Source organism: Tursiops truncatus, chromosome 1 (genome assembly GCF_011762595.2).
Source record: "Tursiops truncatus isolate mTurTru1 chromosome 1, mTurTru1.mat.Y, whole genome shotgun sequence".
Taxonomy (NCBI): domain Eukaryota; kingdom Metazoa; phylum Chordata; class Mammalia; order Artiodactyla; family Delphinidae; genus Tursiops; species Tursiops truncatus.
The window spans coordinates 1,727,939-1,751,422 of NC_047034.1; the positions used below are offsets into that span (position 1 = coordinate 1,727,939).

At 63.2% G+C, this 23,484-nt stretch overlaps 1 protein-coding gene across 3 annotated transcripts in view; it reads left to right on the plus strand.

The window, feature by feature from the left end:
- KIF21B (kinesin family member 21B) overlaps window positions 1–23,484 on the plus strand; it is a 43,987-nt gene that overhangs the window by 9,186 nt on the left and 11,317 nt on the right. For 2 of the 3 annotated variants that reach the window (XM_033847119.2, XM_033847171.2), the window contains exons 2-26: window positions 3,232–3,454; window positions 3,717–3,899; window positions 6,122–6,271; window positions 6,362–6,496; window positions 6,725–6,892; window positions 7,163–7,278; window positions 7,743–7,938; window positions 9,014–9,203; window positions 10,034–10,097; window positions 10,177–10,377; window positions 10,711–10,792; window positions 11,071–11,164; window positions 11,909–12,100; window positions 14,017–14,216; window positions 17,391–17,498; window positions 17,920–17,988; window positions 18,366–18,598; window positions 18,709–18,856; window positions 18,950–19,144; window positions 19,229–19,330; window positions 20,491–20,656; window positions 20,838–20,889; window positions 21,060–21,117; window positions 21,853–22,058; window positions 22,137–22,211. In XM_033847119.2, coding sequence (XP_033703010.1) covers window positions 3,232–3,454; window positions 3,717–3,899; window positions 6,122–6,271; window positions 6,362–6,496; window positions 6,725–6,892; window positions 7,163–7,278; window positions 7,743–7,938; window positions 9,014–9,203; window positions 10,034–10,097; window positions 10,177–10,377; window positions 10,711–10,792; window positions 11,071–11,164; window positions 11,909–12,100; window positions 14,017–14,216; window positions 17,391–17,498; window positions 17,920–17,988; window positions 18,366–18,598; window positions 18,709–18,856; window positions 18,950–19,144; window positions 19,229–19,330; window positions 20,491–20,656; window positions 20,838–20,889; window positions 21,060–21,117; window positions 21,853–22,058; window positions 22,137–22,211 — 3,606 coding nt within the window. Of the gene's footprint in view, window positions 1–3,231; window positions 3,455–3,716; window positions 3,900–4,152; window positions 4,276–6,121; window positions 6,272–6,361; window positions 6,497–6,724; window positions 6,893–7,162; window positions 7,279–7,742; window positions 7,939–9,013; window positions 9,204–10,033; window positions 10,098–10,176; window positions 10,378–10,710; window positions 10,793–11,070; window positions 11,165–11,908; window positions 12,101–14,016; window positions 14,217–17,390; window positions 17,499–17,919; window positions 17,989–18,365; window positions 18,599–18,708; window positions 18,857–18,949; window positions 19,145–19,228; window positions 19,331–20,490; window positions 20,657–20,837; window positions 20,890–21,059; window positions 21,118–21,852; window positions 22,059–22,136; window positions 22,212–23,484 lie in introns of all 3 variants that reach the window. The other variant, XM_033847011.2, reaches the window with a different exon arrangement.

The window sequence follows — 23,484 nt, forward strand, 5'->3', positions numbered from 1 at the left end:
GTCATCCTGCCATCCTGCCACCCTACATAGACGGAAGCAGCCTCCTTCCCCTCATCTGGGGCGGTGATGCTGGCGGAGGGCCACTAGCTCTCAGGGCAGCCCACAGTAGTGACCTCACCCCAGGCGGGGCCGGGACAGGAGCTGCCGGAGGGGAGGGCGATGGAGTTCTTAGAAAGTTAAAGCTGGGAAGAGGTCGTCCAGATGACACAGGAGGAAGCGGGGGCTCCTGGACCACAGGAGGATGGGGCAGGGGCTTGTCCAGGGACCGTCTTTATCTCCTGCCTGCAGGGCCTGGGTTCAGATTCTCCACTGGGCAGGGTGTGGTGGGCAGGCGCCCCAGGATGCCCGCCCCCGCTGGACTGTGCCTTGAAGCTGGGTGCCGGAGCCCAGCCTGGCGCATGTGTGAGGCTGTGGTAGGACTCCCCCCGGCTGCCTCCTGCCCCTAATGGTGATGCGTGGAGGGAGTTTATATATCCACCTAGACATTGAGTTTCCCGGGCAGGAGGCAGCTGGACAAGTGGAGAAGCCGCAGGCTTCAGACTCCCAGCTTCCCTGTATTTACTGTGTGTGACTCAACTGCTTCAAGCCTCGACGTTCCTCTCTGGACAATGGACGTTGAAATCCCTAGCTCATCACCTCCCTTAAGTGAGGTGGTCCGTGGCCGGTGCCTGGCCCAGCACCTGCACGTGGAAAGCATCCATGCAATCTTCATTCTCTCTGCCGCCATCTCCGCTTACTCATTCAAGGCCCATTCCTGGGACTAACACACTCCCCTTCTCATCCAGGTCAGTGGCTTTGGTAACTAATGACTCATCCTGGGCCCGTGTCCTCTGTCCCCCAGCTGGTACCCCATTCTCTGCGTAGCAGTACTCACCCGTCATACCTGCCAAGCACACGGGTGCGTAGAATGGGGCTGGCTCTCTGACTCCGGAGCACCCCACACCAGGATGTGCCAGGCTCTGGAGAGTCCCAGGGTGAATGCCTGGCTGACCCCGCGACACCTGGGGTCCCTCCTCTACGCCCTGTCCCCTAGGCTGCTCTTCCGGCCCTCTTGGTCTGGGGACTGGTGGGTGGGGCAGAAGCTGGCCCCTTGTCAACGGACTCTGCCCGGCAGGGCTGCTGCTCCCCTCCCCTGCTCCCACTGGCTCCTGGGACCCTGATTCAATTTCCTCCAATCACCAGCATTGCCATCTGCCTGTGGTAATTAAATGGTGTTTGAACCGGATCCAGAAATCCCATCGCAAGCAGCCCACGTGGCAGGGAGGGTGTCTGTGGGAGCTGGAGGGGCCTCAGAGGCTGCCCCCCGCCAGGCCCCTGGTCCCCCTGGGAGCCCTGGACACCCTGGGCCCCCCGGGCCCGAGCTCCTGGTTTCCCGCCTGAGGCCCGGTCCCCTCTGAGGTCACTGCCTGGCACGCTGGGCCCTGCCCCTCAGCCACATGAAGCACGGGAGCATCGAAGCAGCAGAGCACGCACCGCCCGGGCTCAGACCCTGCTGCCCCTGCTGCCTGCGACTGGCCGGGCGCCATCTATTTCCTCGTCCACGGTGGGGACCACAGCGTCCCCCTCGGTGTGGTCGTGTGTGTCAGCCGCCTCCACCGGTGGTGTAGGTGGGGAGCGCTGCAGCCTGGGCGTCTTACTGGCAGGTCAGGTTTCTGGTCTGCAGGTGCAGAAAGGATGGGTGGAATCCACAGCTCCCTTCCCAGCCAGAAAACAGTCTGGGAGAGACTGAGAAGCTAGATTCTCACTTCAGCGTGGCCCGGAACAGCTGGATGAGGGGAGCGGGTGGTAGACTCCTCGGATGTCCGGACCTGGCAGCCTCCATGGTGTGAGGACCTGTCCACACCTCAGGGGAAAGGCTGCTGAAGGAAGGCCACCAACCATCGGTGTGAACTGGACCTGGGGTTCTAACCACCTGCTCCCCCGGCCTCTTTAACCCCCTCGCAGCAAAGTGCAGGTAGCAGGCCCAGGTGAGCACCTCACCTGGCCTGCAGTTCTGAGGGGCCTCGGGGGCTGGACAGCCGGGGACAGGGACAGGATGGCGGCTTGGAGGGCCCGCCTCTGCAGCGAGGCGCCCCGAGGTCCTGGACGCCTGCCGGCCTGGCCCTCGCACTCTTTTCTTCTCTTGGTAAATGTTGGCTTAGGGAGAGGGATGCTGACAAGTAGCTCATTGTGAGAGGCCGGCAGAGGGGCTGGCTTTGTGAGCCCATGAGCGCGGAGCCTACCCCCCGCCTTACTTTAGGCATCAGGAGGCGCTCCCCGCCAATCCCGACACACGCATGCTCACTGACTCACACTTGGTTGCCATGGGGACCTCCTCCGGCAGTGGCTGCTTGGAAGAGGGGAAGGGGCGGTGCATGGAGACGGCCCTGTCCAAGGCTGCGCCCCCCCCCCTTAGCCCTGATGCCGCTTGCCTTCCTCTTTAGCGGGGAGCCCCCAGGGTCCGGGATGCAGCCCCTTCTGTGGCTGGTGCCCCTGCTGGAGGTCCCTGCCTTTCTCCAACTTTTGCCTGGACCTGCTCCGCAGGGCTGTGCCTGGTCTGGCGCCCTTGGCTCCCTGAGAGGAAAGAGCTTGTGCCTGTGACTGTTCCTCCGGCATTTGGTAGAGGGGGCGGGTCCTGAGCTGCGGGATCCCTGCAGCCCCCGCAGGCCTGGGCAGAGATGCAGGTCTCCTGTGGAACGTAGCCCCCGGCGGAGCAGCCAGGCCTCGCCCTTCCTTCCCCTGCCTGGTCTTGGGCTTTGCCTCCCCAGAGGGGGCCAGCTGCCTTCTCTCCCCTGCTCCGTGGGACAGACTCACACGCTCCAGTCGGGAGCGTGTGCTTTCATGTCAGTCAGACCTGTCACGGTCCGTTACACAACCTTGGGCAAGTCATTTAAACTCTCCCAGCCTCTGTTTTCTCCTCTGTAGAATCAGGCAAATCATACATCCCTCGCCGGTTTTTGGTAACGAATACATGAATTCATTTAGGTAAAATGCCTTTAACGTAGACTGGATACACAGAGTGCTCACAAAATGTTAGCAGCTGCTGCTTCGGGGGGCGTTGATGTTACTATTGCCGTTATTGTTAGCGAAGTATTACAAAGCTGCCCTCATCCTAGGTTTCCTTCCTTCTCCTCCCGCTTGTGGGGCAGGAGGGGCCTGGGGGGGTGGAGGCTTGGTGGCAGGACGGGGAGGACGGTGGCTGCAGTCCCCCCGCAGCTGGGTCTGACCCAGGACTCCCCCCACCCCGGGCAGGATCCGGCCCCAGCTGTCAAAAGAGAAGATTGAGGGCTGCCACATCTGCACGTCGGTCACCCCGGGGGAGCCGCAGGTCCTCCTGGGGAAGGACAAGGCCTTCACCTATGACTTTGTGTTCGACCTGGACACCTGGCAGGAGCAGATCTACTCTACCTGCGTGAGCAGGCTCGTGGAGGGCTGCTTCGAGGGCTACAATGCCACGGTGCTGGCCTACGGGCAGGTAAGCTGCCTCCTCCCGCCCACAGCCACTGCTGCCCCGGGCTCCCTGTCTGATGGGAGACAGAGCCGCGCTCAGAGCAGCTGAGACGCAGCTGCGGTTTTGTGGTCCGAGGGTGCTGCTGCGTTGCTGGCTGCGGCTTTGGGACCAGGCCGGGCAGGGACCCAGGCTGGGAGGTAAATGAGGGGGACGCAGCCGGGGTCCGGGGCTCGCTGGCGCCCCCAGGGTGCTGGGTGCCACCCTCCTTCCATCTTCGCCCACGCAGACGGGGGCCGGGAAGACGTACACTATGGGCACCGGTTTCGACGTGGCGATGGCGGAGGAGGAGCAGGGCATCATCCCGAGGGCCATCGCGCACCTCTTCGGGGGCATCGCTGAGCGCAAGCGGCGGGCACAGGAGCAGGGGGTGGCCGGGCCCGAGTTCAAAGTCAGCGCCCAGTTCCTGGAGGTACCGTGGCCTCGTGGGTGGACTGGAGGGAGACGGGGGCAGCAAGGCCTGGAAGCTGGGCTCCCCGCCAGGGCTGCAGGAAGAGCCTGGGGAGCCAGGGAGGCATCTGCATGTGACGGAGGTTCCTGCCGTGGAAGTATCCCCGCCAGAGCCGGGGGGCCACCTGGTGGGACACTGAAGGGGCTTCCTGCCTCAGACGGAGCTTGAGTCAGTGAGAACCTGTAGGATCTCTTCAAAGCCTGACTGATTACAGCTCCGACACGTACCAGATGTGTGCCCTTGGGCAAGTCGTTTCACCACTCTGCAAAATGGGGGTGATGACACCTACTTCGTAGGGGTTTCAGGGAATGATGAGGAAGCACCTGCCCAGCACACGGTGAGACTCTAGTTCTCGCCCCTTCTGGCCTCTGCTGGGCCCTCCCCAGCCTCAGAGCGGCCTGCCCTGTCCTTTTCTGGTTGAGGTCCTTCCTGACCCTCTGAGCCTTTCCTAACCCCAGAGCAGGAAGGTCCTCCTGAGGGGCCTTTCTGGCATCTGGCCCTGCCTCTCCCTGGGAGGATGTCCGGGTGCCGAGCCCAGGGACCGTGGCAGCTGGGGGCTTTGGGAGTGGGGAGGGGGCCTCTGGCCTGCCAAGGGGCCTCTCAGAAGCGTCTCCAGGAAGGCCGGCGGGCCTGGGTGCTTCCCGTGAGGCCCGGTGTCCCCAGGCTCCTGCTCTAGCGCACCTGGGCCGGGCAGCTCCAGCCCACGGACCCCCGGCCCTGGGACGTTTGCTGGGTGTGGGGCCACCCTGGGCTCAGTCTGCACCCAGGCTGTCCTCGGGGGGAGAGATGTGGCCCCAGCCATCCCCAGGTCTCGTGATCCCCCCCCCCGCCACGCCCCCCGACCCCGGCCCCAGCGTGGCTCCTTCCTGGGCCTGCAGCGTGGCTACTTTCCCCTAGGGGACCTGTACTGTAGACTTGAGAGTTTCTCTTTATTCTTCTGGACTTTTGCTTCTGATAAAGAGTCTGCCTCCGTGTGTGTGTACATGTGTATATATGTGTATGTGTGTGTAGGCATGTGCGTGTGTCTGTGTCTGTGTGTGTGTTCGTGTGTATACGTATGTGGAGATGTGTGTAGGGGCATGTTTGTGTGAGGCATGTGTATATGTGTGTGTATGTGTGTAGGTATATGTGTGCATATGTGTGTGTGTGTCTGCGTGTGTCTGTATATGTGTTTGTGTGTATGCGTGTGTCTGTATATGTGTTTGTGTGTATGCGTGTCCTATGCTGTGTATTTCTATAAGCTTCCTCATCTCTTTGTTTTTTCCTTTCTCCATCCTTTTGCCATAGAAAGCCCCAAAGAGCAGTTCAGTACCTAGAAAACCCATGCCAAAGGGTGACCCACAAGGGGTTAAATGATGCCATGCGTCTGTCCCAGCAGACAGACAGACACCAAAGCCCCCACGTCTGCACCGGTCCCTGCCGTTTCCTCTTCCCCTTCCTGTGGGGTATTTCTGTCCCTTTAAGGCCATCAAAGCCTCGGATGTCCGAGGGCTGTGGCCTGCCCCTTCCCCCCTCGGGATTCTGTTGGCCACTGACCAGCTGCCCCATCCCTCCTGCTCTCCAGCTCCAGCCCCCTGCATGGTGCAAACGCCAGCAGGTGAAACTTTCCCTGCCAGCAACTCCAAACACAAGAGTGTGCAAGCCTGAGGCCCTCTGAAATGGGGTGCTGCTCCTGGCCAGGCCACCTCCCGTGGTGGCGTCCCCAGACTGCTCTCCATCCCACATTCCTCAGCCCCCAGGGACCATAGGGATAGGACAGGGCGCTGCTCAGCTCTCCACTGAGTTCCACCCCCCTCCCTCCTGGAGCCACACCCCCACCCCCCTTTCCCGCCCTGTAACATCCCAGGCTCTGCCCCAACCACGGTCACATGCTGTTCGTCCACGTGAGGACTCGAGTCCCCTTGTCCCCACCAGGTCCTTAGCCCCCCAACAGGGCTGAGCACTGGGTGCCACTCCCTTGGGGAGCGGAAGGGCTCTCAGGATAGCTCTCCCCGGGGCCCAGCTGCCCTACACTGTCCAGGGGAAAGATCCCGGAGCCAGAGCCCAGAGAGGACCGGGGGTGGCCAGGTCGCCTCCCAGAGCCTGGTTTCCACCCCTGCAAAGCAGAGCTGGCCTGTGACGCGAGAGCCCCCGGGGCCCCTCCGCGCCCACCTGCACCCAGCGGCTGTCTTCCGCCCGCACAGCTCTACAACGAGGAGATCCTCGACCTCTTCGACAGCGCCCGCGACCCTGACGCCCGCCACCGCAGGTCCAACATCAAGATCCACGAGGATGCCAACGGCGGCATCTACACCACGGGCGTCACCGCCCGCCTCGTCAGCTCCCAGGAGGAGGTGAGCATCTGAGGAGCCGCCCGGGGGCTGGGGGCTGGGGGCCGGGGCCGGGCTTTGCAGCCAGCTGGTCCTCACGTCTGCACTCCCCAGCTGATCCAGTGCCTGAAGCAGGGCGCCCTGTCGCGCACCACGGCCAGCACCCAGATGAACGTGCAGAGCTCCCGCTCCCACGCCATCTTCACCATCCACGTGTGCCAGATGCGCCTGTGCACCCGGCCCGACCTGGTGAGGAGCCCGCGGCGGCGTGTCGGAGGGCGGGGTGGGGACGGAGCCTGCCGGCTTGCGGACCTTTCTTTTTCTCAGGCGGGGAGAACCGGCACGTGCACGCAGTCAGATGCGCTGTGTGTGTGAGCCCCCCAGCCATGCTGCACCCCGAATCCCGAGGGCAGGGGCTGAGAGCAGAGGAGCCCAAGGCGGGCGGGGGCCGGGAGTCACACGCCCGCTTCCCTGCAGGTGAACGAGGCCGTGACCGGGCTTCCCGACGGCACCGCTCCCTCGGGCGAGTATGAGACGCTCACCGCCAAGTTTCACTTTGTGGACCTGGCGGGCTCAGAGCGGCTGAAGCGGACGGGGGCCACAGGCGAGCGGGCCAAGGAGGGCATCTCGATCAACTGTGGCCTGGTAGGCACGCGGCGGTCAGCCCGGCTCAGCCTCAGACCCTCCCCAGGCCCCCCTCGGGCCGGCTACTGGCCGGAGCCCCGTGTGTCACTGCTGTTGGGCCTCTGGACCTTCCCCCTCCCCCTGTCCCCGACTGCCTGACGTCACCAACCATCACACATCTGCCTTTAAACCCTCAGGGAGCCTGAGGGCTGCTGGGGTCAGCGAGCCGCTGGTCCCACCCCCTCCCTCCCTGGGTGCTCTCGAGCCAGCGCCGCCTGTGGTCTCCCGCAGCTGGCCTTGGGCAACGTGATCAGCGCCTTGGGGGACCAGAGCAAGAAAGTGGTGCACGTGCCCTACAGGGACTCCAAGCTCACCCGGCTCCTCCAGGACTCGCTGGGCGGGAACAGGTACCTGCCCACCACCCCAGGGAGGGGCAGGGGTGAAGGCGCAGGGGCACACTGGTGGGAGGGTTGGAGGCAGAAGGCCCAGTGGACAGGGGGCCCTCCCGCCCCTGTGGGCCGCAGGCCTCGAGGTGCCCGTCGGCCACTACGGTCGGACCCAGCTTTCTCATCTGCACAGCAGGGAGGGATAGTCCTAAAGGAGGTGCTAGAGCCCAAAGGGGAAAATAGACGGGGGCACTAAGGACACACACAGGGCCATGATTTCGGCGATGACACATCACGGCCTCCCTCGCTGTGGTCACCACTGTTGGAGTGGAAACCTGGGCTAGGTAGTCCGGATCCCCACGTCCCAGGTTCTGCCCAGGCCCTTAGGGCTTCCAGGCGGGAGCGGGATCTGCTCTGAAGTGATGCTCCTGGGCCGGCCATGCCCTCGTCCCTCACTCCCCACCCCACTCCCCCATGCTCCCCAGCCAGACCATCATGATCGCCTGCGTGAGCCCCTCTGACCGGGACTTCATGGAGACGCTCAACACGCTCAAATACGCCAACCGAGCCCGCAACATCAAGAACAAGGTGGTGGTGAACCAGGACAAGACCAGCCAGCAGATCAGTGCGCTGCGGGCCGAGATTGCGCGCCTGCAGATGGAGCTGATGGAGTACAAGGCGGTGAGCGGGCCCCCCCCAACCCGGCCTCCCCGCGCCCTGGGCATCGCCATGTGCCAGCCGCGGCGCCCAGTGCCAGGCTCACCTGGTGGGTGACCTGCGCATACGAAGTTGGAGCCCTCAGGGCTTAGAATATAAGAGAAGGGAGAGCACACCCCTGCTTGCATAGATCTCATGTGTAGGGCAGACGCTCTGCTGGGGTTTCCCGTCTGCTGAATATGCCGTGTTGGACCAGGTAAGACTCTAGGCTGCGGCACAGAGTGAGGAGAGTTGATGGGGACCACGTGAGTGGTCCAGCGTGCCTGGGGGATGCTGCAGGAGAGGGTTGGCCCTCCTTGCTCAGGTGGTCAGGGAGGGCCTCATGGAGGAGGGGACCTTTTATGTGGATCTTGAGGAATGAATGAGACACCAGCAAAAGGAAGTGGAGCGGGTGTCCTAGGATGCCAGCAAGCCACGTACAAAGGAACAGAGACAGGAAAAACGAGTGCCTTCGGGGGTGCGTCCCATTCTGTGCGACTAAGGCAAAAGTCGCCAGCTGTGGCCCCTGGCCCGAACCTAGCACACAAGTGGGTTTTGGTTTGACTCGCCCTTTGCTTTAAAAGAATGCAACGTAGTTGTCATGCGTTCTGAAAATCAGGGAGTTTCCGTTTTCCTTTAAAAATCTGAAGATGTGATGATCTGGCGCTGAGCTGGCTGGAGTGGCCCCAGTGGCTGCGCCTTGTAGACTGAGGGCGACTCTGTGCTCCAATCTCCACCCCTCCCTGTAGTCTCACACCCAGACTGCCGTCCTCCTTCGTGCCACCCACCGGGGCCCTTCGGGTTCCCACCCTCGGGTTCGTGTCTGGGGAGGCGGGAAGGTGAGCAGTAGAGAGGGAGGTGGAGTGAGAACACAGTGGCCTGCAGTGGCTGGTCACAAAATGTGGACTTTTTGTTGTCACTGGGGCCACGGCAGGTTTCTGAGCGCTGGGAGGTTGGCAGGGCCGCCTCGCCGAGGGAGGGGCCGGGGCGGGGGTGGCGGGGAAGAGTATCATCACCCCCCCCCCCCGCCCCTGACCCCTCGCCCCGCCCCTCCTCCCAGGGCAAGAGGGTGATCGGGGAGGATGGCGCCGAGGGCTACAGTGACCTGTTCCGGGAGAACGCGATGCTGCAGAAGGAGAACGGGGCCCTGCGCCTGCGGGTCAAGGCCATGCAGGAGGCCATCGACGCCATCAACAGCCGTGTCACACAGCTCATGAGCCAGGAGGCCAACCTGCTCCTGGCCAAGGCCGGTGAGTCAGGAGCACCAGGCTGGCTCCGGCGCGGGCAGGCTGGGCCCTCCGCCCCCCACCCAGCCCGGGACGTGGGGCGTGCAGGGCGGCGTTTTCTTTCTCTGAAAATGTGATCATATGTACTGTCCTGTGACTCCCTTTCCACTTAGCATTACGCCGTAGGGATCTTTCTGTATATTTTTAAAAATTATTATTATTTTTGGCTGGGTTGGGTCTTCGTTGCTGCACGCGGGCTTTCTCTAGTTGCGGCGAGCGGGGGCTAGGCTTCGTTACGGTGTGTGGGCTTCTCATCGCGGTGGCTTCTCTTGTTGTGGAGCATGGGCTCTAGGCGCACAGGCTTCAGTAGTTGTGGCACGCGGGCTCAGCAGTTGTGGCTCGCGGGCTCTAGAGCGCAGGCTCCGTAGTTGTGGTGCACGGGCTTCATTGCTCTGCGGCATGTGGGATCTCCTCGGACCAGGGATCGAACCCGTGTCCCCTGCATTGGCAGGCGGATTCTTAACCACTGCGCCACCAGGGAAGTCCTGGGATCTTTCCGTATTAAAAACATACAAGCCTACTTAATGCTCTTTAGCTGCACAGTGTTCCATATGTGATGGCGACGAATAATTTATCATAACAGCCTCTATTGATGGATATTTGCCTGTTTCCAGTCTCGCCGTTAGCAGCTGCGCCTGTGTGTCTCTGCGCCCACAGACAAGTCCCTCTTTGATAGATTCCTCCTTGAAAAAGGCCCTGTTGGAGGAGACAGTGATATAAGACCACCAGCTTGGAGCTAAGGTCCTTGCTGTACTTATTATCTTAACTGTTCTTCCTCCCTGCCACCCCCTCAGGAGACGGCAGCGAGGCCATCGGTGCTCTGATCCAGAACTACATCCGGGAGATTGAGGACCTGCGGTGAGTGAGCCCCTGCGCACCTGGGCGCCCTGGGGCCGAGGCAGTGCCGCTCACCCGCCCCCCACCCTCCCTTCCACAGGACCAAGCTCCTGGAGAGCGAGGCCATGAACGAGTCCCTGCGTCGCAGCCTCTCTCGGGCCTCGACCCGGGGTCCCTACTCCCTGGGTGCATCCCCGGTCGTCCCGACCGGCTCCATGGAGGATGCCGCTGAGGTCATCCGCCGAGCCAAGCAGGACCTGGAGAGGCTCAAGAAGAAGGAGGTCAGGCAGCGGAGAAAGAGGTGAGGGGAGGCTCCCCCCAGGACCCTGTGTCCAGCAGGGGCTGTGCGTACCCCGGGTGGCCTGGGGACTCAGTGGGCCGGTCTCATTTGTGGGCAGAAGCCTCCCACCTTCCTCTGACGCTGGACTTTCCCCGAGGAGAGGGAGGGTGGAGTCCCCCCAGGGTTCATTCTGAGCTGGGGGCCAGGGAAGAGCAGTGGATCCCTGCAGAACCGGAGCCCAGCCCCATACAAGGCCCTAGAGACGAGGCGCTCTTGCCCCCCCATCCCCCCGCCCCACCCACACACTGAAGGCAGGTCAGTACCCTAACCGGTCCACCCTTCACTCCTGGGCAGCCCAGAGAAGGAAGCCTTCAAAAAGAGGGCAAAACTCCAACAGGAGAACAGCGAGGAGACCGATGACAATGAGGCCGAGGAGGTGAGGGTCCCCCGCCCACCTCGGGCCGCCCCCATGTCCCTGCCGGGGTGCGGGTCGCCATGACGTCCTTGCGCCGGGGAGGGGCTCCTTATGCCTCGCGGTATCTGACTGGTCACCATGTGACGTCCATCCTTCAGCCCCTCTTCCCAGCTGGGGGATGGGGGCGGGAGGCTTCCAAAGAGGGGCTCTGCCCAGGCTGTTGGGAGGCGTGGGTGGGAGGCCCCGCCAGCACCGCGCACCCTGCACTCCCCACCCTTCTGATGGCGCCTGGTGCCTAGGAGGACGAGGAGCCGGAGGAGAGCGGCCGTGAGGACGAGGACTCGGGCAGCGAGGAGAGCCTGGTGGACTCGGACTCCGACCCCGAGGACAAGGGTGCGTGCGTGCGTGCGTGCGTGCTCCTGGGTGGGGCTGCCCGGGGCGGGGCTGCCTGCCACGCAGGCGCAGAGAAACTGCTGCGGCGCGGGTGTCCCGGCCGAACTGAGACGTGAGACCAGTAGTAGCAGAAACAACAGGGACGCGATGGCAGCAGCAAACTCTCACTGAGCGCCCGCGGGTGCCGGGCACTGAGGTGAGCTCTACCCTTCACGGGCCTGGCCTCTGCATCCTCACTACCGCCCTGGACGGAGGTGTTAGGTCTCCTCCCTTTGTCACCACTGAAGAGCAAGCTCACGAGGGTTGGTGGCCTCCCCGTGTGGGAGATGCAGAGCTGGGCCTTGGACCTAGGTCTGGCTGGTCTGCAGCCCACTCCTCTAAACGGGACGTGTGTCCCTCAGCTCTGCTCCGACCCAGAGTCCTGCTGACTGCTCTGGGTCCTCTCACTCCTCCAGCCCTGCTGGCTCCCAGGTCGTCCACGGCGAGTGGGCATCAGCCTCTGGGGCACAGCAGAGGTGGGTGGGACGCCTGGTCCCCCCACCCCCCAGCTCCCTGGCCCAGGCGCGCACTTCCCGGGCAGCTCTTTAAGGGTGTTGCCACCTGGCAGCACCTTCCCACCATGGGACGTGTCACTTCCTCTCGCCACTGGTCACTGAGTGGTCACGGCTGGCCAGGGGAAGGCCCGTCCCCTCCACCAGGCCCCTGGCCCCCGGCCCCCGGTCCAGCCTGTCTCTGCCCCCACAGAGGTGAACTACCAGGCTGACCTGGCCGACCTGACGTGCGAGATCGAAATCAAGCAGAAGCTGATTGACGAGCTGGAGAACAGCCAGCGGCGGCTCCAGACGCTCAAGCACCAGTACGAGGAGAAGCTGATCCTGTTGCAGAACAAGATCCGGGACACGCAGCTGGAGCGGGACCGCGTGCTGCAGAACCTCAGTGAGGCCCCGCCCCGCGAAGCCCCGCCCCCGCGAAGCCCCGCCCCGTACCCGCCACACACCCCCCTCCCCGGGCCCCTCCCCGTCAGAAGGGCACCACCGGGTTACCTTGGCCTCTGGGCGGGGCATTCTGACCTTGGACTGTGTGCACTTAGACCCACAGTCAGAAAGTTCTTGTGTCCAACTCTGGTCCCTTTGCTACGTTCTCAGTTTATCATTTCTATTATTTTTACCATCGCCTTAAGTATTAGAATCCTGTCTCCAGGCCCATGAAGGTGAACTCCCTCAGCCTTTCTTCCTGAATTTGCTCCTTGGGTGTCTCCTTTGATCGCATTTACAAGTCTGCTTCTCACAATGTTATCTTCCTTACATGGCTCTCAGCCCCTTCATCCCATGACTCACGCACTCATCCACTCGTTCGTTCACTTACTCAGCAAACATGCATTGAGTGTGTCTTGCAGAGGGTCCTTGTTCTAGATGCTAGAGATTTTGGGACGCACGTTCTAGTGGGGAGAGACAGACGTAAAGAAGATAAGTGGCAGATCCTATAGCATGGCCGGGGGTGATAAGTGTCATGGAAGAATGCAGCAGGGAAGGGGGCAAGGTGTGCTAGGGAGGGGGTGGGCGTGTTGAGAAGGATGGTCGTGGGAGACTTTGCTGAGAAGCTGGCATCTGAGCAAAGACTTGAAGGAGGTGAGACAGTGCTGGAGAGAATGAGTGAGGAGAAGAGCATTGCAGGCAGAGGGAACAGAAGATACCAAGGCCCCGAGGCAGGCGTGCACCGGGCGTGTTGGTGGCATGACGAGGGCCCCGATGGCTGGAGCACAGTGAGAGGGGACACTAGAGTCAAGGAGATCAGAGGATAAATGTCGGACCAGGTGTGTCAGCCATTTTAAGGATTTTTGTCTTATTCTCTGAGGGACATGGGAAGTGTGGGGTTTTAAGGGGTGTGATGTAATTTTTTTTTTTTTTTTTTTTTTTTTGCGGTACGCGGGCCTCTCACTGTTGTGGCCTCTCCCGTTGCGGAGCACAGGCTCCGGACGTGCAGGCTCAGCGGCCATGGCTCACGGGCCCAGCCGCTCCGCGGCATGTGGGATCTTCCCGGACCGGGGCACGAACCCGCGTCCCCTGCATCGGCAGGTGGACTCTCAACCACTGCGCCACCAGGGAAGCCCTGTGATGTAAATTTTGAAAGCATTCTGGCAAGGTCGCTTTGGCTGCTGTGCAGCGAAGCAAAAGTGGAAGCTTGAGACCAGTTAGGAAACTCTTATAAAGGTCCTGGTGAGAGATGGTTTGGACAGGAGGAAGCGAGAAGTGGTCGTATTCCGGATCCATTTTGAAGGTGGAAATGAAAGCCTTTGTTGATTGGTTGGTGGGGGATTAAGAGAAGGGAGCCAAAGATGCCTCCAGGGAGGGAGCTTCTGGAAGGACGTGATGAGATACTGAGATGGGGAGGACTGCTGGGTGACGGGGTGGAGGTCGAGGAGGTGGGTTTGCATCTGCTAGTTTGCCATGTCCCTTAGACGTTGGCAGTTCAGGTAGGAAAGGTCAAGGGTGGAGAACCAGGTCGCTCCTTCTCCCCGAGCCCACTCACTCTGTCTTCTCTTGCTAACTCTTCCCCGTCCCACTGGTCCCGGCCCTTTCCTCCAGTCACGGGTCAGAACCGAGCCAGCGGGAGTGGTCCTCAGGCCCCTCATGGCAAGCTGACGGGCAGGGGCTCAGAGATCTCAGGATGAAATCACCCCTTCAAGGTCCCTAGAATGCCCTTGGGTGTCTAGTCCGAGCCCCTCCTTGTTCACACGAAGGAACGGGCGGAGGAGGGTGTGACTCGCCCACGTCACGCGCCGACACTGGAGCCCAGGCTGCCCGGGCACTGGGGCCCAGGGACCTGCGCAGACCCTGCCCCGCTGCACGCAGGTACCATGGAGTGCTACACGGAGGAGAAGGCCAACAAGATCAAGGCGGACTATGAGAAGAGGCTGCGGGAGATGAACCGGGACCTGCAGAAGCTGCAGGCTGCGCAGAAGGAGCACGCGCGGCTGCTCAAGAACCAGTCTCGCTACGAGAGGGAGCTCAAGAAGCTGCAGGCCGAGGTGGCCGAGATGAAGAAGGCCAAGGTGGGGTCCGGGGCGGGGGCTGGGGCGGACGGGGGCGTGGCCAAGGTGGAGCGGGGGCGGGCCACAGTGGAAGTGGGGGCGGGGCCAAGGTGGGGCGGGGGCGGGCCACAGTGGACGTAGGGGCGGGGCCAAGGTGGAGCGGGGGCGGGACCGAGATGAAGGCGTCAGAAGGGGGCTGGGGGGGCAGGGGTGTAGTTTCAGGCCTACTTACCATGTTAAAAATAATCATTGCCGTCAGCGTGGCTGCTTGTCTTGACACACGATATTGCCTGTTTCAGCCCCATCCTGGTCCTGGACCCGGTCCTCTTAGTGCGTTGTCCAGGGTGAAAGCACCTTTACCCCTGGAGGGGCAGGGGAGGGTCCCCAGGGACCCCGCCCCTCACGCAGTGCACGTGAGGCCTCCCACCTGTGCCACATCTGCCTATTCTCATAATAATAATAATTACGTAGTGATGATTGGATGTGGCTCTCCGCCAGTCCCCCAGCACCACGACCGCACTGGGTCCCGAGGTGGAGCTGGAGAAAGCAGCTCAGGTGTCACTGCCACTTCCTCGGAGAGTGACTCCCGCCTCCTGGGGCAGCGCTGGGATTCAGACTCAGTTCTCTGCCGCCACCCTTTTCCAGTTGCCGTCGTCCGGGGCGCTCAAGTCTGGCTCCTGTCTCTAGTGCCTCCCCGTCCGGCTGGGTCCTCATTCCCTCCTGGGCCCGCAGATCCGTGCTGCCTTTACGTCCTCTGTCCCCTTGGCTGCCTGGTCCGCGTTCCTGCCCTGGTCCCAGCCCCCCATGTACCCCAGCTCCCCGCAGCCTTGTGCCAGGCCCTGGGACAGGACCCCAGTGAGCTGCAGACAGCTGGCCTTGGGAACAGGTCCCACAGAGGGGACCACCCGGTGCCGTAGTAACTGCGTCCTCACCGCCCGACTGGGCTGGCGTTGACCGGTGTGCGGCGGAGAGAGATGATGCTGTGATGATGCGGATGCTGACAGGTGGACCCTCAGCCATCAGGCTAGCCACCTCCCCTAGGAAGGCTCTGTCCCCAGCCGCGCCTGGGCCACACATCCAGGGCCCATCAGCCTGTCCAGGGTGGAGAAGGGGCAGTCTCGCTCTGCTCAGACTGTCCGTCCTGCACTGGCCCCAGGGAGCTGGTTTGCCCCTGGGACCTCCACCAGCAGATGCTGATCCGGGCTGCAGGAGGAAGAGGGGGACTTGGGTCGGCGGGCGCCCTCTGGTGGTAGGAGGGAGGGACCAGGGCCTTGGTTGTCCCCATTTGGAGGCTGCACTGCACACTCTGCAGCTCCTGGAGCGTTCTGGGGGCTCTGCCTGCGTCCTAACTCTGTCTCCCTGGAGGCTCCCTGGCTAACACCTCTCGAGGCGGTCCTGGCTGGTGCCGGCCGGCCGTCATCTTAGCGGGAGGTGACTCTGCTGTAGATCCGTATGAGGGAGGAGCTTTCTATGGCTCTGAAGCCTGAAAAAAGAATACAATAATGCCCAGGATCTGTGTGAGGGACAGAGGGTCCCTGCGTGTTCCCGGGTTTCAATCTCAGCTTGCTCAGCCCTTCAGCCGGGGGCCCTGCTCTGCCCGGCTAACTGTGCTCTTGTGAACCTAGGAAAGAGGCTGAAAAGAGCACCCTTGGGCTGTCCCAGGGTGCCCAGCAGGGGCCCAGGGTTCCTGTCAGAAGCACCGAGGGCAGCCGTCAAGGATTCTAACCAGATGCCGCGAGAGCCAGTGCCCAAGACCCTGCCACCACAGTTCAGGGGCAGGCCCTGCGGTTTACAGAGGTGTCCTAAGGAGAGGAGACACTCAGAGCAGTGCTGGCCTCAGGTGCTGTGCTGTCACCTGCCTGGAACGTTCCCACCCGTTCTGAGACCACCACCCCTGTGGTGACCTCCCTGGGACTTGGCCACACAGGCAGAGTTGGACAGATGGACCTTTGTCCAGAAAGACACGTTCCTCCCCGGGAAGGCTCTGGCCCCGGCTCCGTGAGGGCCGCCGTCCCGGTGTGCATGCAGCTCCCTGTGGGCGGGGCTTGCGTCCGCTTCCAGCCCAGGCTTGGCTTCTCTTGTCAGCCCCAGCCCTTTGGGGGAGCATTTGTTCTGGACCCCCAAAGGCCCAGCAGCAGGGAGCCCTCCTCGTCTCTGTAGCTTCCCCCGACACAGCCTGCCTTCTGAGGCAGAAGCCACCGCAGTCCTTCCAGCCTCCCTCCCGGGCCGTTTCCTCTCTTAACTGTCCTCAGGGCAGGCTGGTGACATTCCTGGCGTGTCTGAGGCCTCGGTGGCAGAGGAGGGACAGCCCGCACCTGATTCTCATGGCGCCGTCCCATGGAAGGAGTCTGACCCCTGTGCACTTCGCACTCTGTGCTCTGGGGCCAGCGGGGTGGGTGCTCCACGGACCCAGCGCACGGCTCCCCATTGTGCCGGGTCCCCTCTGGCCTCCCAGATGATGCTCTCTGAGCCTTTGGCCGGCCCTCCGAGAGCTCGGCTCCAGGCTCTGTGCTTGGTCGCCGGCTCTGCTCTGACCTTGCCTGGTACCATCCCCACGGCCATGGTAAGAGCTGGATTTTGAAGCAAAGCGACCTGGGCCAGGAGTCCGGCCATCCCTTACTGCTTTTCTGACTTTAAGTCATTTTGTCTCTCTGAGGCTCCTTTCTTATTTATAAAATAGGAGTGATAATGCCTGTCGTGTTTGATCATCATGAGGACGGGGTTGGGCATGTAGTGTGGGCTCAGTAAATGATGCTGGTTTTTATCGCCGTCACCGTGAGAACCTGGCCTGGGAACGCGCCCCGTCGGCAGCTCAGCTGCGGGTGGGAGAGAGGACGCTGCTCCGTCCAGGCAGGACCACTTGCCTCTAGCAACTTAGGCTGGTCCCAGAATGTCTGGGCACTGGCAGCGGCTCTGCGTGAGGACCACCAGGGGCTGTGAGCAGAGCACTGGGGGCCGTGGCTGGACCCTGCAGAGTGGTCCCATCTGCACGGCTGGGCCGGCAGTAAGGCCGCTCCCTTCGGTAGGTTGCCCAGGTGGTGGGACACCTTCGACTCCTGTGGACAACGTGGGGCCAGACCCCCTGAGGCACTGCCACCTGGTGGCTTCCACCCCGGCCTGGCATCCTCCGAGCCAGCCCCTCCACGCAGGGCTCGGGCCTCCCCTCAACCCCCCCAACCCCCCGCCCCGTCCCAGGTGGCCCTGATGAAGCAGATGCGGGAAGAGCAACACCGTCGGCGGCTGGCGGAGACCAAGAGGAACCGGGAGATCGCACAGCTCAAGAAGGAGCAGCGGCGGCAGGAGGTGAGGGCACCTCGAGGTTCCCCGGGCCCCCGGCCCCCCGCATGCCTGGCCGCCCCTTCTGGCCACGCGGGCCTAAGCGGTGACGGTGGTGCTTTGAGGAGAGGCGCAGCCCTACGCGGGAGGGCAGGACGGCCGCAGGAGCCCAGCCCAGTCCTTGTGGGCTTCCGAGCCAGGCCTCGAGCCCACCGCCGGGTAGGACCCTGCCCAGGTCACCAACAGCTTCCAGCCCTCTGCTCCAGCCTCCTCGCCCATGGTGGGGAGAAGAGGCCGAGAGACGTGTCCTCGTGGAGAAAGAGACCCAAATGCTGGGTCCCCTTTACCGGCGAGTTTTAGCTGCACAAGGCGCTCACCTCCAGGGCCAGCCCGGGTGGAACGGGCTTAGGGCCCGGGTGTAGACCCCACCCTGTCCTCTCACCCACAGTTTCAGATCCGAGCTCTGGAGTCCCAGAAGCGGCAGCAGGAAATGGTCCTGAGGAGGAAAACCCAGGAGGTGAGCATGGCCCCTCCCCCACAGCCCCTGCCCTGCCCCCCTGTCCTGAGAGCACCCCCCTGTGGCCCTGGCTCCCTCTGGCCACGTGCTGACTTGGGGTGGCCCCCGTGGGATGGCCTTTCTCAGCTAGAGTGCTGAGGCTGGGGGGTGGGCTGCAGGCTCTGGCCCAGATGCCTGCCGCAGTGGTTAACTTTTCAAAAGGACAGGGAGCCTCTTTTGTGTCCATTTCACGTTGGAGACCCTTTGGACCTTTCTCAGTCCCAAAGCCAGGCCAGGACGGAGCGGCCCTGTATTCTCCTTGCCCCGCGCCCCAACCTGGGCCTTTCCGCAGGCTGGGGGCACCCTGTCCACTGGGTCCTGCTCCTCTGGGCCCCCAGGTTTCTGCACTGAGGCGTCTGGCCAAGCCCATGTCTGAGCGGGTGGCGGGCCGAGTGGGACCGAAGTCGCCCGTGCTGGACTCGGGCGCCGAGGTGTCGGCCAGCACCACCTCGTCCGAGGCCGAGTCGGGGGCGCGCTCCGTCTCCACCATCGTGCGCCAGTGGGACCACAAGATCAGCCACTTCTTGGAGAACCACCCCATGCCCACCGTGTCTGGCGCCCGCCCTGCCAGGTGAGGCGACCGGGAGCCCCTGGGGGAGGCAAGCGCCAGGGTCCCCTCGACCGTCGGCTGCAGGGGCTGAGGGTGGTCCTGCCCCCGCCCCTTTGCCTCTGCCCCCCCAGAAAGAAGTTCCAGAAGAAGGGGGCCGGCCAGAGCTTCAGCAAGGCCGCCAGGCTCAAGTGGCAGTCGCTGGAGCGGAGGATCGTCGACATCGTCATGCAGAGGATGGCCATCGCCAACCTGGAGGCTGACATGGAGCGGCTCATCAAGGTGCCCCCCAGCTCCCCCCACCCCCCGTCCCTCCTCCCTGCGGGCAGGGCCGCCGGCCTGGGCAGCAGCCTGAGGCCTCCTCCCTCCCCCCAGAAAAGGGAGGAGCTGTCCCTCCTGCAGGAGGCCTTGAGGAGGAAGCGGGAGCGGCTGCAGGCTGAGAGCCCGGAGGAGGAGAAGGGTCTGCAGGAGCTGGCAGAGGAGATCGAGGTGCTGGCGGCCAACATCGACTATATCAACGACAGCATCGGCGACTGCCAGGCCACCATTGTGCAGCTGGAGGAGACCAAGGTGCCTGTGGGCGGGGCAGCGGGAGGGCGCTGGGGCCCAGGGGTGGCAGCCCTGGTGACGTGGGCCCTCCACCTCCCGGTCCAGGAGGAGCTGGACTCCACAGACACGTCGGTGGTCATCAGCTCCTGCTCCCTGGCCGAAGCCCGCCTCCTGCTAGACAACTTCCTCAAGGCGTCCATCGACAAGGTAGGCCGGCGGCGGGCAGCCCCGGGACCCGCCCTTGAGGCGAAGCATACAGCTCCCGGCCGGGCGGGCGCCCGGCAGCGTCCCTCACAGGCGCCGGCGAGCACCAAGGCTGCAAAGCGGGCTGACGGCTTGCTGCGCGCGCGGCTTTAACGAGATGACGGGGCCAGAGGCTTGCCGTGGCACCTGGCACACAGCAGGGCCTCCAGCGGGGGCGACCCTGGCATCTGGTGCGAGCCCGTCCAGAGTAGGGCCGGGCCTGAGCCCGCGGAGGTGGAGGGGGCAGCGTGTGTGTGTGTGTGTGTGTGTGTGTGTGCGCGCGCGCACGTGCTTCCGGTGGGGCAACAGGAACAAACAGACGTGCTCCGCCCAGGAGTGGGGTCAGTGGCATCGTGCAGGAACAGAAGGCATCCCTTGGCCTGTGTCGGTCCCCTGTCCCCTCTGCCCGACAGAGCGCTGGCCGTGGGGACTTCCTTCCCCTGGGGTCTGTGCCTGCGGGGCAACTCGGGGAAGGGGCCGAGGGGCCTGGCCTCCTCGACCCCTCGCCCGCCCAGGGAGCTCTCGCAGCTCTGCTTCGCCACTCGGGAGCGTGTTCCTCCGCCGGGGCTGCGGCGGCCCGCACCGCGGACGGGGGGCCTAAGCAGCAGACGTCTGCTGCCCCCGGTCCTGGAGGCTGGGGTCAGAGATCGAGGTGTAGGCGGGGCGGGTCCCTCTGAGCCTCGCTCCTGGGCCTGTAGACTCAGCTTCGCCCTTCCTGAGGTCCTCCCTCTGTGTGTGTCTGTGTCCTGATTTCCTCCTCTTATAAGGACGCCGGTCACAGGGGTTAGGGCCCCCTCTCGAGACTTCATTTTAACGTCATGCTCTCCTGAAGACCCCGTCTCCAAACACAGTCCCGTTCTGAGGTCCTGGAGGTTACAGCACCTACATATGCGTTCTGGGGATAAGATTCTGCCCATGACGGGGAGTGTGCCCCCCAGCGTGGATGCGGGGGAAACTAGGGGGGCTGGGGGGCGCATCACAGGTCTGCGATGGGCACAGGCTGGGGCCTGGGAGCTAGCGGGGAGGCGTCTGGTTGGGAGCAGATCCTGGGAGGGCAGTGACGGGGGCCCCCCAGCCCCAGGCCAGGAGGGGTAACCCCAGGCCTCCCCGCTCCCTGCCCTCAGGGGCTGCAGGTGGCCCAGAAGGAGGCCCAGATCCGGCTGCTGGAGGGACGGCTGAGGCAGACAGACATAGCGGGCCCCTCCCAGAACCACCTGCTGCTTGATGCCCTGCGCGAGAAGGCCGAGGCCCATCCCGAGCTGCAGGCCCTCATCCACAACGTGCAGCAGGGTACAGGGCGGGGGGCAGGCCTCGGGGCCCCCAGGGACCCCCGGGGCTCCCTGCCTCCCCTCAGAGACCCTCCCTCCCCCAGGCTCCCCGGAGGCCGCAGTCCGATCCCAGAGGGTGAGGGGTGGGAGGGAGGGGGAGGGCTCAGTGGGGCCTCACCCCTCGGTTCTCTCCTCCCCGGCAGAGAACGGCTACGCCAGCACAGATGAGGAGGTGTCTGAGTTCTCGGAGGGGAGGTGAGTTTCCAGGTTGGGAGCGAGCATGTGCCTGGGGCTGGGTTGGGGGGTTGCCGGGGGGTCAAGGGCTGAGCCTGGGCTTGGGGGCTCTTTAGGACCCATGAACCTAAGTCCCAGGGAGCCGGGACATCAGCGGTCGGCATCCTGGCCCTCCTCTGCTTTTTCCTTAGCTTCTCCCAGTCATTCACCATGAAAGGCTCCACCAGCCATGACGACTTCAAGTTCAAGGTGAGCCCCACCAGAAGGCGGCTGGGGGCGGGGGGCTCCCCGCAGCCTGCTCCCCTGCACCTCCCCTGCACCTTCCTGGGGCTCTACCCCTACCCTCAGCCCCAACCCAGTATTGCCTCCATCTGGGATGCGGTGGCCAAGAAGGGTCTGACCTGGAAAGGGTCGGGGTGCCCAGATGTGTGACCCGTTACAGCCCATTCCTTTTGAAGTGGGTGGAATGACATCATCATAGCCCGAGGCCTCGCTGTCAGAACTCACCCACTTCCCCACCAAGACTCTGCCTCCTGATGTGAGTCAGAGACCCACCCTGGATGTCTAGTTACTGTGCGTGCGGATCGCTGACTCAGCAGGGAGGGAGTCTGTCTGACACTGAGGGAGCAGCTGCTAGACTAGATGGAACCACGAAACAGGACTGAGTAAAGAGAGAAGGGAGAGCCCTGCAGACTGGGAGCGGCGCCCTGTGCACAGCCTCTGAGTAACTGATTAGCTGGTGAGCAGCAGAGGTCAGCCTGCCATTCTGTTTGCGAAGTCCAAAGAAGGGCAGCAGAGGCATTTCCTGTCGGTCTGGCTTCTCCAGAAGCCTCGGGAGACGTGCCTGGGTCATGTCTGCTGGGGCCCTTCCATCACTTCCTCTGCCTCAGGCCGGCGGCGCGTCTCCCCGCTGGAGTTCCCCCAGCTCCCCGTTCTGTGCCATCGTGTTTGGGCAGTGGGTCCACCCAGCCCTTCCTGTCTCAGGGTGAGCCCAAGCTGTCCGCCCAGATGAAGGCCGTGTCTGCCGAGTGCCTGGGACCCCCGCTGGAGGTGTCCACCAAGAACATCACCAAGTCCCTGGCCTCCCTCGTGGAGATCAAAGAGGACGGAGTGGGCTTCTCCATCCGAGATCCCTACTACCGGGACAAGGTCTCTCGGACCATCAGCCTGCCCAGCAGAGGGAGCACTTTGTAAGGAGGGAGCTGAGTGGTGGGGGCGTGGGTGGGCCCGGTAGGTGGGCCCGGGCCTCACTGGGCCCTGCATTCCAGCCCCCGGCAGTCTCGAGGAGCGGAGACGTCCCCTCTGACCCGAAGGAAGTCATATGACCGAGGGCAGCCCATCAGGTGAGGACTCGTTCTAGACCCTGGGGGCAGGAATCGCTGGGAGGCCCACTGTACACCGTCCTGCACACTTTCATCCGGCCCCGCTCGCGCCCCCGCCCACGGCCCCTTCCTCACTTCGTCAGCTGCGGCTCAGGAAACAGTCTCTCCATAAGCACCGGAGCTGGTGGCCAAGGCCGCTGCTAAAAACTGCCGGCTGCCGTGAGCTCAGCGTGGGCGGATCTGCAGTGGCCTGGCCTGGGCACGGGGCCAGTGGGCTTCAGCCCCGTTCACGGCCAGGGGTCCTTGGAAGGCCTCAGCCCCTTTCAAGGTCTTGTCCTGTGGGCGGAGTGTAGGTGAGCGAGGACAGTCCTGGGAGGGGACGCAGGACCGAGGACAGTCCCCAGCCGGCCAGCCACTCACTCATGGGGCCCCACGGGCTTCTTCGGGCATCCCGGTGCCTCTCAGGGTCGCCTTAATTTTCAGAGATGTTTGGTGGCCTCCCCAGGTCACACAGCGAAGTAGTAGAAGGGCAGGGGCTCAGGGTGACCTCATGCACCTGCCTTGTCGGGAGGGGGACATGCGCCTGTCCCTCCCTCCGGTCCAGCCGCCCATGCCCGCGGCTGCAGATGGGCCTTTGGTGGGAGGAGTTGCAAGGGCATCTGTGCGCCCGGGGCCCCACAGACCGTCCCGCCCCCCCGTGACAGAGAGAACACACTGAGTTGCAATTGGGGGGAATGTAGGCTGGTCTCGTGATGACCCTCCAAAGGGAGGGAGGATGGGCTGAGCCTGAGGACCACCCTCCAAAGAGCAGGGCCGTGGGTGCTGGAAGGGGTGGCGTCACGAGGCCTTGGACTCTTCCCTGGAGATCAGGTCGCGCTGTTTGTGGCAGTTGTGTTGTCAAGTCACCGTGAACACGACTTAGCGAATCCTGAGCCGTTGTTCCCGGGAAATACAGGGCTGGGCTCCTGGGAGCCTCTGGTCCCAGCGTTTTCACCAACCCGTCATGTGAGTTTCTGTTTAAAGACACCTAATCCAATATGTACCGTTGACTCATTAATATTGAACTCAGGGCCAACAGCCCTTGAGCTCATGCCTGAAGGAAGCTCATCTAACACGTATCTTCTCTGTAAACCACGTCCCAGCTTCCTTGAGCTCCGGACACCAGGTGGCCCTGCAGCACCATTTTCGGGGCCATTTTAAACACTGAACTCACCAACCAAAGCACAAACATTTGAAAATCATGGCACTAAATAGACTGGAAAGGGCGCTGTGTACACTGTGAGGGAGGTAGGGC